We start from the raw sequence: 14,745 nt of genomic DNA on the forward strand, positions 1-14,745 counted from the left end.
ATCAAAATGTTATGGTTTGACTCAACTTAAACCAGCTCAAACCTACAAGCAGCGGTATGTAAACAATGTTCGACTTGGGCTTTAAACCTAGGTTTATTGATAAATGAAGCGTTGGTACTAATAAAATATGAATTATTACAATTTGTACAATGTTACATACCCGTCATAGACGCTGTACGAGCGAAAACATCCTCCAAATTCGACCAAATGTGTCTAGCTTCATGTTCCGCTAAACATTGTATATAAACTCGATGAATAACTTCCCTAGCTTGACTACGAATATTTTTCTTCTTCCTCCTAATTGCAAACAAGCGTAAATAGTTGTTTTTATCTAGATTATCCTAATAATTAATAAGAAAATTGAAAAAACAGCCAACCGCTGTTTCTATGTTTCTTTTCTAATGGTGCCAGGCTCCTGAAAATTTTAGTTCCTCAAACATTAATTTCATGAATTAATAGTTTCACTGTACTCATCAAACTGAAAAACTTCCTTTGAGAAACATACTATTCAAAATAAAAAAAAAATATCTCTATACAAATCAAGTTGAAAAAAAGTACATTTGGCAGGCCAAAAAAATATCCGCGAAGCCGCGCCACCATCCTGGCCAAAGCCGAGCGGATCGGAGCGCGTGTTGACGACGGTGCCGTGCCATACTGCTGACATGCTGACGATGCCGTACTGTTTCGAAAGGTTGCGATCGGTAGTAACTATGCGACTTTTGTCGATTTATAAATGACTTTAAAGTTAAAATATCTAACTATTTCCTCTTGAAGCCGATATCGGTCAGTCACGGTCCGTAGAAATGACTAATAAGCCTTTATTGTGACTAGATTATATTCATAAAGATTATTAATTTAGTATTCACTTGTGCAAGGAACATAAGCACTTATCTCACTTTTGTGAATTTCTGAGTTCGTTGCGTACGATGCCGAGACGTAGACGCAGTGTGATCATGAAGTATTTTTGTAATACACTGGCAACACTTTTTGAAAGCTTCGATTTTTCCCCACCCCGCCCAGCCCGCGCGCGGCGCGCGTGTATAGTTTTTGGTACCTATTTTAAAATGAAAATTCATGCTATAGCAATCGGCGAATTGTGCATCGTCCGTATGTCATCCGTTAATGAAATATGAAATTTATTTATAAAAAATAAATTTGCCTCACAATATCTGCTATATTTTCTTTTCCAGAAATGAAATAAATGTTATATAAATTTTTATGAGACGCATCTTCAATCTAGTTTGGCCGCCATAACTGAAGCTCGTTCGGAGTCCCTGAGTCCGTGTTGTGCTATTTTTTTGTTGTTTATAGAACAGTGGTTTTTGATAATGATTAAATATGGATTTTCCTGAACTATACTGATATCATGGACATTATTGTTATGTGAAGTGATTGATAATAAAGGAGAATCGATGTAATTACTTTCTTCGAAAAATCAGTATTTTTAGTTCATCCGCCATATTGGCGTTAATGTCTTTTCGTAAGTTCTTTATCTGTAATATTTAGCTTTATTCCGAGTATTTCATTGTAAATTTATGTTATTTTATGCCCTTTTGGTTAGTACTACCATATTTATAAAAGTTGTCAGTGCATGCTCCTTTAATTTGGTAAAAATGAGTATTTAGTTTCATGGCCTCTTCTGGGTCAATTTTTGGCTATTCTCGGGCTTGAATTTTGACGAAATGCGATAACTTTAGGCACATATTAGTATTTCCCGACTTGTGATTTTGTTATAAAGTGATTGCAGACGTTATCTATGTATTTGTAACTTGGAACCCCTAGGCTGGTAATAATTTGTCTGGTATGTATTCAAGGTGTATATGCCCTAACGCTTTAACGTAATCCAGAGGTAACCGAGGCATTTATAATAAGTTCAGTACTCTCAACTGTTGTATACCTATCTATTTTCCTTTTAAATATAGTTAATACATAAACATCTTATTTGTTATTAATTTTCCCTCTCAAATTTGTTCATACAATTTCTAAGAAGTTTCTAGATCTCTTGCAAGCTATGAGGAAATCAATATTCACTGGCTCTACCACGGTTAATATTAAAAAAAAATTAAGAATTTATTTTATCCTATCTGTTTATTTGGTTGCCCACCAGTATCAGGAATAACACTTGTAGGCATCCTAAGAAGGCCTTATAGTAAAGTTGCATTTTGACAGAAAATTGCTATTCCTGTATGTCCCCTACTTTGCTTTATTAGCTATTACACATTACTATAGTTTTATGCAAAATTACCTGACTAAAGCCCAGTTTCTCATTAAAAGTATGAATGTTAAGCCAATCAACCTGCTGCATGTCTTACTAAAGTTAAACTTAACTGTACCTTCTCAGTTTTGAAATCTGTACAAGACGACACTCTGTTTGACATGGATTCATGATTCCGAAGATCTAATACTCACTATTATATCATAATTGTTTATGAGGTAGTTTCAAGAAATTTATTTTAAAAACTAGTGATATTACTGGTGAATTTTACAAGACTTCAATATCATTAGTTACCAGAAAATACAGGTTTTTTATGTTTGACGAGCATTTGTGTACAAGTAATGGGTGGCAATACATTTTTCCACTTTAAAATATATGCATTCTGACTCCACTATGGCAGAGCAAGGGGTACTATCAACTCTAAGGGGGCATATCAACTGTACCTACATTAGGTATATTATGAGCTGCACCCTGGGCAGTCAGAGGTCATGCTAATCCATTTGCTGCAGGGACAAACCATAGCGTAGCTCAAATTTTTGAAGAAGTAAGCTCTAGCTCTATTTCTAGAACATATAGGTTGTCATAGTTTGCATATATGTACTGTGAAAATATGATGCCCAGTCCAGTCTGATGGGTGCATGCATAAATTTTATAAGTATGTAGGTGCTGTAAATGAATTTTTACATGTTGTTAATCATTTACCTTTTTTATTATTGTCAGTTCAGAATAAGGGTGTATGGTAACAAAGTATAGATATAATAAGTTTTTATAATTTTATGATAGTCATGTAATCTATAAATATTATGTTTTTGTTACAGGTGTGAAGTAAACAGTGCTAAGTTTACTTCAGCATTCCTGTCCTTAGTTGCTAACCAATCTGCCATTGCAAAAAGGTATTCAATCAACTTCTATGTATAGTTAACTAGTACCTACCTAGTGTTTAAAAAAACATAATTTATGTGTGTGTTATTTCAGGTGGGACTATTTACCAACTATTTAATGGGATGAATAGCTACTGGGTGCAAAAGCACCGAATCATAGTAATATGGTAGACAAGTTTATAGTTATTGGAGGATTAAGCTGATGCCTCTTAGTCAGAAACTCTACGAGCCTCTTGTTACAATTGAGGTGAGTGATCATTTTGCTGTTACATTACATTCTCTTGTAGCATTTTGACTTTTGAGTACAGTAGTTAAATTTTTCAGTATAATGTCAATGTTGTGTCTACAGTAGTTGTGTTGTGTTGGCAGGTAGATAGCAGACTCGAGCACGATGCAGCAAGCTGTGGACCCTTTGGCCACCACCAGCACGGTAATTATACATAATTTTTTTAAATCTTATTGTATCAAACATGCCTCTCTTAAATCTCGAGGATCCAGATCCAGAGGTAACCACTGTATCAATTAGAATAATTATTGTTCAACAACTTGCCTGATGTTCTTGAAATTATTTGGCTACTTTGGAAATTTGATTTTTAATCCATAGATGTATTTTTTTCTTAAATATAATTATCTATTGCAGCCCACGGCGGAGCCGGTGAATGGGGCCGGCATGGAGGACGGCGCGCGGCGGCAGGGCCGGGTCACTAATCAGTTGCAGTTCCTGCAGAAGAATGTCATGAAGGCAGTATGGAAACACCAGTTTGCGTGGCCATTCCACCAGCCAGTCGACGCCAAAAAATTAAACCTCCCTGTAAGTGTTACTAATATTAATTACACTCTACATATTTCATGTAATATATTTTTGGATCTCAATAAAATTAATGCATACTTGTCGATTTCTAGGATTACCATAAAATTATCAAAAAGCCTATGGATTTGGGCACCATCAAAAAACGTCTCGAGACAAACTACTACCATTCAGCGCAAGAATGTATACAGGACTTCAACACCATGTTCACCAATTGTTACGTGTACAACAAGCCAGGGGAGGATGTGGTCGTCATGGCGCAGACTCTGGAGAAACTCTTCCTCAACCGGGTAAGCTCTATGCGTTATGAGGTACACATAAGTTATAATGTCTTCAGATATCAACATTTTTGTCTTCTTCTTCATAAAGAAGACAGCTATTATTGAAATCAAATATTATTTACAGATCGCGCAGATGGAGAAAGAGGAGAAGGAGATCGAGACTCCATCGAAGGGTGCGAAGGGTGGCGCGAAGAAGCGGCCGGGCGGCAGCTCGACCGGCGCGGCGGTGCCGGCGGCGGCGCCCCCCGCGCCCGCGCCCCCGCGCGCCGTCAAGGCGCCCCCGCACCCCGCGCTCGTCGGCTCCACCAATAGCACGACGGCGCCCGCGCTGCCCACCGCTGCCCCTGTGCCCCCAGTGGCCGCTACCCACACCGGCCTTCCGCAGCAGGTAAATTGTTGAATCCATATTCTTGAGCTAAACTATACCCCTGGGATACAGTATATGTCGATAATAACTTGTATTCATTCTGTTTTCTGCTCTGAGATCGCCATTTTATTTGACTTCTTTGTTTTCATTTACTTTGTTTTTTCACTAGGTGGCGACTCAGCCCTCAAATTTTCATGTGGCTCCTCCTGTGACGCAGCCAGTTCCAACCATGCCCGCTGTCACCCTGTCTCAAACACAGCCGGCGAAAGTGAAAAAGGGAGTTAAAAGAAAGGCTGATACGACAACGCCTATGGGTAGCTCCTTCGAAGGCGGCTACACGACGCCCACGATCGACCAGCAGGGTGGACCTAAACCAGCAAAAATTTCAACTAGACGGGAAAGTGGACGTCAGAAAAAGGTATGTAAACATTTCAGTGGGTCTTTGATAGTGATGTCTAGAAATAAAGTGTAATGAGAGGTTTCTGTCCTGCAGACGGGTCGGGCGGGCGACGACGGCTTCAAGATGGGCGTGGGCGGGCTGTCGCCGGGCGCGGGCGGCGCCGCGGCCCCGCACCACTCCGCCATGACACCGCAACTAGCCAAGGGGAAGGAGAAGCTCTCTGATGCTCTCAAAAGTTGCAATGAAATCCTAAAGGAGCTATTCTCAAAGAAACATTCAGTAAGTTACTTGCATACTTACTCATGTTATGTATTAATTTTATTAATTTGTATGTGAGTTGCCTTTGGAGTTTATCCGTAACTGATCATACTTTTTTATCCACCAGGGCTACGCATGGCCGTTTTACAAGCCTGTAGATGCCGAACTGCTTGGACTTCATGACTATTTTGATATTATAAAGAAACCAATGGATTTAGGAACTGTTAAACAAAAAATGGACAACAGAGCTTACAAAACGGCAGCAGAATTCGCAACAGATGTCCGTTTAATATTTACGAATTGCTACAAGTATAACCCGCCAGATCACGACGTTGTCGCGATGGCTCGTAAACTACAAGATGTTTTTGAAATGAGGTGAGTCTTAAGTTTTTATACCTGTCTAGTGAACTAGTAGGCCAAGAGCCGATTCCCAGATAGTGCCTATTAACCTTGTGAAATCAAGGCATTGCCTAAATGGTGCATAATTTTCAGATATGCCAAAATCCCGGACGAGCCGCTGCACGGCGGCGCGCCGCACATGGAGAAGGGCAGCTCGGCGTCCAGCTCCGAGTCCGGCTCCGAGTCCGACTCCGAGTCCGACGACTCCGAGGAGGAGCGGAACAACAAAGTCAAATTATTAGAAAAAGAATTGCTCGCCCTTCAAGAGAAAATGCGGAAGTTAGTCGATGAATCAAATCAAAAGAAGAAGGCGAAAAAGAAAGTGAAAGACAAAACGAAAAAACAGATCCCTAATAGCAGTGCCGGGCCTTTGCCGAAACCGAATGTGACTACCGCATATGGTGCTAAGGCGAACAATATCAGTGAAAATCTTGGTAGGTTCTTAATTTATGCCTGCAGTTCTGTTGTTATGATAATATGGTATGTAGAGGTATAGTAATTCACATGACTATATTCTGCAGCGGCAAACGCAGTCCGAGGCAAGCCGGGCGGCAAGCGCGGCGGCGGCGGCGGCGCGGGCGCGGGCGGCAAGGCGGGCAGCGCGCGCGGCGCCGCGGCCGGCAAGCGCAAGAGCTCCGCGCCGGCCGCGCCGCCCGCGCACGCGCCGCCCCACGCCGACTCCGACGAGGAGGACCTCGCCAAGCCCATGTCCTACGACGAGAAGCGACAGCTATCGCTCGACATCAACAAACTGCCGGGTGAGTGGCCACAACACATTTTCTGTCGTTTATATCATATGTTGTAGCAGTTACTTTAGAATGGGGACGTACCTTACGGTCAGTAAGTATGGGGAGACCTGTTTCACCATTAAATGTACTTGCTTGTTTACTACTTACTGTGATAATGATGCCTCTGTCTAGTATAATTTTTTGTCAAGCACATGATAGCTTTTTGCAATTAATGGTAAAGCCATTTCATGAATCAATTATTTGCTTGAGAAATGACACCACCTATTTTCTTTTATTCAGGAGATAAGCTTGGCAAGGTGGTGCACATTATCCAGAGCAGAGAGCCATCGTTGCGCGACTCCAACCCTGATGAAATAGAGATTGACTTTGAAACTCTGAAACCGTCCACACTTCGAGAACTAGAGAATTATGTCGCGTCATGCCTTCGAAAAAAGACACGTAAGTTAACAATCTCATATCTTGATCAAGAGTTTGAAGCTATACTTACAATTAAATAATTTCTCCGTTTTCGATATGTCTCCACATTCTGTATGTGCAAAGAGTTCCCATGCATGCGGCTTTATTGTTCCAGTCTAGTAGAAATGAATCAGAAAATCACTGAGTCCATCAGGCTCTCGACGTTTCCTGCATCATATCTACAGTAAAGATAATGCTAACTTGCTTTACCATAGGAATTATTTGAGAAGCTGACTGATTATTGATTACAGATCGTAAAGTGTCCGGGAAAACAAAAGATGAGCAAATGGCTGAAAAGAAACAAGAGTTAGAAAAACGGTTGCAGGATGTGTCTGGGCAATTGGGAGCACAAAAGAGCAAACAACAAGCTAAAAAAGGTAAAATCTAAAGTTTCTTCTCTAGTTCTATGTACATTTATCTTCATATCCACTATAAAAAATAGGCGTCATATCATAATATAAATGTAAATCATAATATGCTGAATATCCGACTTGTAACATGCTTTGCGACTTGCGACATCGAGCAAAAATTCAATGTCGCGACCATAAAATACATGTAATTTTAGACCTTGAAGTTACTCCATTTACTGAACATTTTGTTCTTTTGGTTGACAATTTAAATCTGGTAGTCCGCGACCCGAACCAAGTGATTGGAATTGGATACTAATGATAGTGTACATAATGTAACGGTTTCACTTGTTTCGTCAGACGGCAGCAAGGAGGGCCTGGCGGCGGGCGGCGGCATCTCGTCGTCGTCCAGCTCGTCGGACTCGTCCAACTCGTCCTCCAGCACCGACACCAGCTCGTCCGACAGCAGTGACAGCGAAGCAGGTTAGATCTCACCCACACCCACACTGCGACGACAAACATCACGCCATCATTTATACTGTAAATTTCTGCTCTAGTATAGTACACTTTAAACCTTCGCATTTAATTAACGATTAAATGGAAAGCTTCGTCGATGGATCTCGATGTGGGCAGGCTAAATTGGCAATATTTTAAAGACAATCTATGCGGTCGCCTGTGATTGTATGTTTTGGTATATATGTAAACGACTGATTCTGGAGTGGAAGTTTTTAATAATTTGAAATCTAGTCCCGAGTTTAAGTATCAGTACCGAGGAGTGATCTCGAGCCTGTATGGATTGTGATTTTACAGTTGACAATTAGTATGTGAGATGATTTTAAAATGCAGATCGTGGTTTGATTGAAACATTCTCCTTGTTATTACATACGTTTATTTTTATACATTTTGTATTTTTTTTAGTAATCATAGTCTTTTACAGTTTTGAACTAGGCTTCCTAAATTTATGTAGTGTTGTCTTACATTATGATTGTGAGCTGTATGAATGGAATAATTAATTTATTAACTTTTTTCATACTATGAGATACAAATCGCACAATGAACGGGGCGTTAGTTCAGTAGTCACTGATCCCGTTTTTACACGTTATGTGTAGGTATTTTATTTTTATGCATGGTCAATGGTTATCCCTAAATTTAAACCATAAATATAATGTCAAGTATACTGCTTTTATGAAAACAAGAAGCAGTATCGATTTTAATGTTCCTAACCCGTAATAGTGTCAGTCTCAGTGTATTATTTACACAATCTGCAATTATATTTTAATTTTGAACACCAAATGACCTTTCGGAACTTTTTTGAACAAATTTTGTCTGTTGTGAATGAAAAGTGAAAGATGTTTTGTGGATAGAATTATTTCTGTGATATGAGAGAGGTATACCGTCTTTCAGTAATTTCAAATATTGCTTTTTGAACCTTATCTGCTGTGCAGTTTCGAAAATATGGAGGTACAAAATGTTCTTAAAAGGAGAGGAAGCCAGCTTTGGTGTTGCGTACGTGTATCCTAGTGTTAATGTTTTATTTGGTTTGCTTTTATAAACCAATAGGAAATACCTTTTCACATTAATATTTTTAACTATATCATGTCCTCAAGAGCGTCGTTATTTCATTTGCATCCTTAAAATTAGGATTATATGGCAAAAGGGAACTATTGGAAACTTCAGATCTCATGATACTAATAATGCTTTTGAGTGTGGAATTACCCAATATTTAATTAATACTTGTCTAAGACGTGGCGCGTATTGGTCGTAACGTTGAGTGCACACAATGTCTGTACCGGTCTGGCTCGAAGCGAAGAGGATCCCGGCGGCAGCGGCGCACGCACCGTGTTACATAATGTGTCTAATGCAAACAATTGTGTAAGGACGGATACCATCTTAGCAAGCAACCAAACACGATAGCATCGAGGATGTACACAATGCGACATGTTGTAGTTAAAAATCTTAATTTTATTTGAAAAGGTATGAGTTATTGGTTTAATGCTTGGTACATTTGCTTGCTCCGAAATCCCGGATGTGGCGTGAGCGCAAAATTATACTCAATTTCTACTTACCATAAGCTGGCCTCCTTCCTTCACAAATTGTTTGCAAACTTGTTGATTTATAATAATACCGTAATATCGATGACATCCTGTAAATGTAAATTTGGTGTGTTGATATCACAAAACATGTGTAAGCTCAGTTGGATAGCACATTGCGTTCTGTTGCGTGTTGCGATAGTTGCGTTCTGTGGTATTGTATAGACTTGCGGTGGTAGGAGGAAGGAGGATAAATAACGAGCGTATTAGCATTGTAGCAAATTTGAAAGGATTCGATGTAGAAGTTCAGGTGCTTTGAAATGAACACGACGGCATATGATAAGACTGATATTTTAAAATGTAGATCTTCATCTTTTATTTGTCATATGCCAAACTTATAGAGAGAAACAAAACACATTGAATTTCAACTATAGACTTATGCCATGTTCAATGTTAAAAAATAATTATGATTTTATTGTTTTAGATAATTATACAATATTTGTTTCATAACTTTCTTAACTTATCTTTAAATTTGTGAAGTTGAATTCGGTTTAATATAAACTATTTATTTAAATTCATGTATATTGTATATAGAGAAGAATTATACAGTACTAGCTGTTCCCGCGCGCTTCGCTTCGCCTTAAAAAGTTTTCCCGTGGGAATTCCGGGATAAAAAGTAGCCTATGTTCTTTCCCAGGGTCTAGATCGTATGTATACCAAATTTCATTCAAATCCGTTCAGTAGTTTTGGCGTGAAAGAGTAACAGACAGACAGACAGACAGACAGACAGACAGACACAGTTACTTTCGCATTTATAATATTAGTTAGGATTTGTGTTATTGGATTCGGTCTTCGTCTATCATCCACATTAGCCGCATATTATCTAGGAATAGCATGGACATATTGCTGCTGATAGTGTGACAGCTTATGATAACTAGAAATCCTAGAAACATATAAGTTTTTGTGGATGTTGTAGAGTCGACCTATTTATGTCATGGAATGTTTTGCAAAACCGTATACGCTAAGCTTATGATCAAAATGTCGTGGCCTATTAAGATAACTCAAAACATGTTATGTTCTGGTAAGTGATCCTAAAGTATAAGATTACATGTTGGGTATATTATCACACAATTTAAAAGTATTAAGGTTTTAAAGTTACTACAATAAAAAGACCTGTAACATTAAAAAGTAGTGATAATTGTGTAACTTCAGTCTTGGTGCTGAATGGTATAGATCGTAACTGAAATACTAACATTAGGTAGAATATTTTCTAAGTTTATTTGTATTCGAGTGCTTACATAACTTAAGTGTTATTTTACTAAATACCTACGTGTGATCTTATTATTCGATACAATGGCAAGTATCTGTGTAACTATTTCTGTCTGATCTAGCAATCTTTAATTTAACTATCTGGACTTTATTTTTCTTATCGGAAATACAAGTTTGTACATTCCTTATAAAACTTCCGCCACTTTATTTATTGAATTTAATCCGATGTGTCGATGACAAGTACAACCTCAGCTGGTATCAAAATGTTATTGTAAGTTAGATGTTAGTAAAACTTTATGTACCCTTCTTAGGTAACTCAAAACACAATTACCTACTTAGAACAGAAATGAACAAAAATATTTGTAATAAAATGAGTCTTCGCCAATTATGGATATTTTAAGTACCTAGTGTGGAAAGTAAGTAATTTGCAAGTATGTTTTGCTTTAGTGATACGATGTCTATCACAGTAGGTTGGTTTATACAATTACATGATATTTCGTGGCTCTGTTTGCTGTAACAGCGCCACAACCAATAGCTGTAATGTTGACGTAGGAAATGTTTTAACAGAGACACCATGTGTATTAAATTTATATTATATGTAAGATTTATTTAATCAATTCTCTTAAATAATTGATTAGATGTTAAGACCGAGTGGAAATAAACATTGTATATATTCATAATATAACAAAAGTTTAAGTAAATCTTTTAAGTAATTTATAACGAATTTTATTTATGGTACCCTGAGATCTGAAGTTTCTGTTGACCTATCAAGCACCATTTTAAAACTAACTAGAAGCTAACACTAAAGCTGGTTGTGGTCTCGAAGACATTTAAGGTTAAGACATTTTGCACCTGTGCGGCGCTGCGCCCACACTGCTTGGTGGTTTGAATGGGATTGGTGGTAGTGATGTTGTGTTTGCGAAATAACACGAAGCTGCCATGAAACAAATCAAGTATGTATGTGTCGATATTTCCAAATTGATAGTGTGGTATCCGATGGAGATCTCTATACTTGAAATATATTTTTTCTATTTCAGGAACTGGTTCCGGCAGAACCCCTAAAAAGAAGGCCAAGAAGCTGCAGCAAGTCCCACCGCTAACTGTAAATGTCAGTAACTTACATATTTTTAGATAATTTTTATTTATCTTATTTTGCGTGTGTGTATAATCTGTGCATTCGTATGTTATTATTTAAATTTCAGAAGGCATCAATTCCCGTCCCAACGGTAGCGACGACGGTGGCGACGCCCGCGGTACCAGTGCCGACGAGTGAGGCGCCTCCCGCCGCGCCGCCCGCGCCCGCGCCCGCGCCCGCCCTCGTGGAGCCGGCCGCGCCCGCGCCGCCGCCCGCCGCGCCACCCGCGCCCGTCGACACCGCGCCTGCGCCCGCCGCACCGCCCGCGCCCACTGCGCCGCCCACTAACAATAACCTACCCGACCCTGCGCCCGCACCGCTTATACCCGACATTGATCAGAAACTACCTGTCAAGACGGAGCCTAGAAATGGCCTCGACAAGGTTGACGCCTCGCAGTACATCGATCCGATCGAGCGATCGCTGGCGAGCCTGGAGAGAAGCCTTAAGGCTGAAGTACCTATGGACATGAATGTGGGAGTCTCTGACTCCTCAATGCGACTCGAGGACGACTTTTCCCTCACGAAGCCGCAAATAATGTCCGATACACACAACCTGATGGCTCAGCTGGGGGGCCTCACGGACATGGCTCATTTGGCTGAACCTATAAAGACCGAACACAGCATGTACATGCCGGTGCAGCACAACGGTTACATGGACAAGAGCATGGGGCACGAGCTGGGCGCGGGCGCGGCGCGCGGGGCGGACGCGGCGCCGCTGCCCGCCTCGCTGTTCGACCCCGCGCCCTCCGTCATCCACCCCCCCGCGCCGCCCGCGCCCGCGCCCGCCGCGCTCGCGCCCCTCGCCGCGTCGCATCCCGCGCTGCACCTCGCGCCGCACATCAAGAAGGAAGACACTAAGCCGCTACTCACGCCCAAACCTATCGAGGACCTCCTTAGTGTACCCAACATGGTCAACAATAACATTAACGACATCAACAAGTATAGCGAAATGGAAAAGAAGATGGAAGAAGCGAAAAATTTAAATTTCGCTCAAGCTTTTAAATTAAAACAGGAACAAAACTTAAAGAATGCCAGCTCCTGGTCCTCATTGGCGCAAACTGGGAGCCCTCAGACCACTCCAAACCCAACAGTGACCAACCAAATAAAGCAAAAGCCCGTTGTTATGGACAGTTTTCAAGTGAGTTTAATGTCTTACACTTTTGATGCTAACAAAACCGTCTCTGAATCCATATTGTATATTTTATCATGTATACGTTTCCTTCCAGATATTTAAAAAACAAGCGAGGGAGAAAATAGATAGACAAAGAGCACTAATAGAGCAGCAGGAGATGAGGAAGAAGGAGCAGGCGGCGGAGCGCGAGCGCCAGCGCCAGGAGACCGAGCGCCGCCACCCCGACGAGGAGAAGTCCAGGTACTTATACCTCCCCTTCATCATCAGCCGGGTATAATCGGCCTCTGGAGATAACGGCATAAAACATCAAGCCTTGAAAGGTCCATGTGCTGAAGTGTATAATTTGGGTGATCTGTTTTTAACTATTAAATCTTAGCAGGGCCGTGGGTATGGTGGCTCCTATCGCGCGGCGCGAGGGCGAGGCGTCGCCCACGGTGTCGCCGGCGCCGCGCCCGTCGCCGCCCGCGCCCGCCGCGCCGCCGCCGCCCGACAAGCCCGCCGCCTCCGAGCGCGCGCTGCAGCGCCAGAGGGAGCAGGAACGCCGACGGAGGGAAGCCGTATGTATTTCTTTTATACATTATTATCTCTACTACCCTACTAAAACCCGCTAAATTTCTTGGACCGCCCCTACCTCTGTGTTTATCACACATAAAGTTGTATTGGATTGTAGTATGATGTGATTGTAATTCTTTATTCTCGGCTCCCAGGTAATTAAATAAATTACGACATAATAATATTCATAAATGCAAATGTTTTGTTTTCAGTTGGCCGGTCAAATAGACATGAATATGCAGAGCGATCTAATGGCCGCCTTCGAGGAATCCCTTTAATGTGTATCGTTAAATAAATAATTGTACAGTTATTCGTGTAATGGAAATGCAATATAATAAATAGGGTGAATTCGACATTGGTGTGCTATTGTGATTGTGCGTGAAACTGTTGACTAACAAGTGGTTAAGTGCTGTGAATAGATATACTTACTTATCTTAAATTATACTGTTGTATGTACCATCAAAATAGACTTTGTGCTCGTGAGTATAGGACCCTGTCGTCGGGGTTGCATTTTAAATAGTGTATTATATTAAATCTGTGTAAGTTCTAAATCGTAATGAACTCTCTTTACGTGTGTAAGATTATATTTATATTTTTTTGTCAAAACAACTTTGACTTCCATAATTGTTTTCTAGTACCTATTGTGACTAAACTAGTAGTGATTAAAAAAATCAACACAGTTCTCTTAATTACTGTTAATAACAATCGTTTGAACCATGAAAATATTTAATGTTAATAATTCACGCGTTTTATTTTTGCATTGTCAGATGTTTTATTTCTTATATGCTTTACTATGTACTATGTTTTGTTTGCTTTAATATGGATCACACAGCAGCAGGCACTATTTTCTTGCAATTATAAAATGCGTGATGTAATATTTATTAGTAAATAAAATTGAACTTGTCTGTTACATATGTATTCGATTTTTGATAAATATTGCTATGTTAGTAGATTTTTTATCAGTCTTGTCATGATTTGAAGCCAGATCAAATGTCATACATTTGGTTTGAAATTTTAAAATAATATATTTAGGTAATTTCAATTGGAAATGTCTTTTTATGTTTGTAGATAGAGCTCCAGTTTTGTACTAAATATTGAACTATTCACAATGGGTATGGAATGAAAATAGTAGTACCTACCTATCTAATGAAAACATTGTATATTTATAAGCAAATTTTCATTTCAGTCATTTACTCAGAATCAAATCAGATGTAGATACGAAGTAAATATATTGACATTCCATATTGTATTTTTGTTGTTTGTGTCTAGCCCTTGTTGCGTCAAAAGCATAAATTAAGATAAGTACCTACGATAAAATCTGATACCTTACATCTTTCAAGAATTATTTCCGCTTATCGCCGCCATCAGCATACATTATTTATCAGTTTGTTAGCTACAGAATTGGTTTTTGTGATGGGACCGAAGTCATACAATACGTAATACAGAGTAATACTGTTTAAGGGTCG

At 39.9% G+C, this 14,745-nt stretch overlaps 1 protein-coding gene across 4 annotated transcripts; it reads left to right on the forward strand.

Annotated features, from left to right (window-relative positions):
- The first annotated feature begins 984 nt into the window (after nucleotides 1–984).
- On the forward strand, nucleotides 985–14,528 carry LOC105385372 (bromodomain-containing protein 3-like). Of its 4 annotated transcripts, XM_048626053.1 has the most exons (21): nucleotides 985–1,107; nucleotides 1,191–1,480; nucleotides 3,034–3,108; nucleotides 3,191–3,343; nucleotides 3,470–3,526; nucleotides 3,737–3,907; nucleotides 4,000–4,194; nucleotides 4,310–4,573; nucleotides 4,722–4,970; nucleotides 5,046–5,231; nucleotides 5,338–5,585; nucleotides 5,703–6,043; nucleotides 6,131–6,367; nucleotides 6,638–6,796; nucleotides 7,066–7,191; nucleotides 7,522–7,644; nucleotides 11,498–11,568; nucleotides 11,663–12,733; nucleotides 12,822–12,967; nucleotides 13,104–13,284; nucleotides 13,492–14,528. In XM_048626053.1, the coding sequence occupies exons 4-21, from the start codon at nucleotides 3,299–3,301 to the stop codon at nucleotides 13,555–13,557; spliced, it is 3,936 nt and encodes a 1,311-aa protein (XP_048482010.1). In that variant the 5' UTR covers nucleotides 985–1,107; nucleotides 1,191–1,480; nucleotides 3,034–3,108; nucleotides 3,191–3,298; the 3' UTR covers nucleotides 13,558–14,528. The 4 variants fall into 4 exon arrangements, with proteins under 4 accessions (XP_048482010.1, XP_037963728.2, XP_048482011.1 ...); XM_038107800.2 differs by having other exon boundaries at nucleotides 1,016–1,480; nucleotides 13,107–13,284; XM_048626054.1 differs by having other exon boundaries at nucleotides 1,017–1,480; nucleotides 3,466–3,526.
- Nucleotides 14,529–14,745: the final 217 nt, after the last annotated feature.

The sequence above is a fragment of the Plutella xylostella genome, chromosome 15, assembly GCF_932276165.1.
Source record: "Plutella xylostella chromosome 15, ilPluXylo3.1, whole genome shotgun sequence".
In the NCBI taxonomy this organism is placed as follows: domain Eukaryota; kingdom Metazoa; phylum Arthropoda; class Insecta; order Lepidoptera; family Plutellidae; genus Plutella; species Plutella xylostella.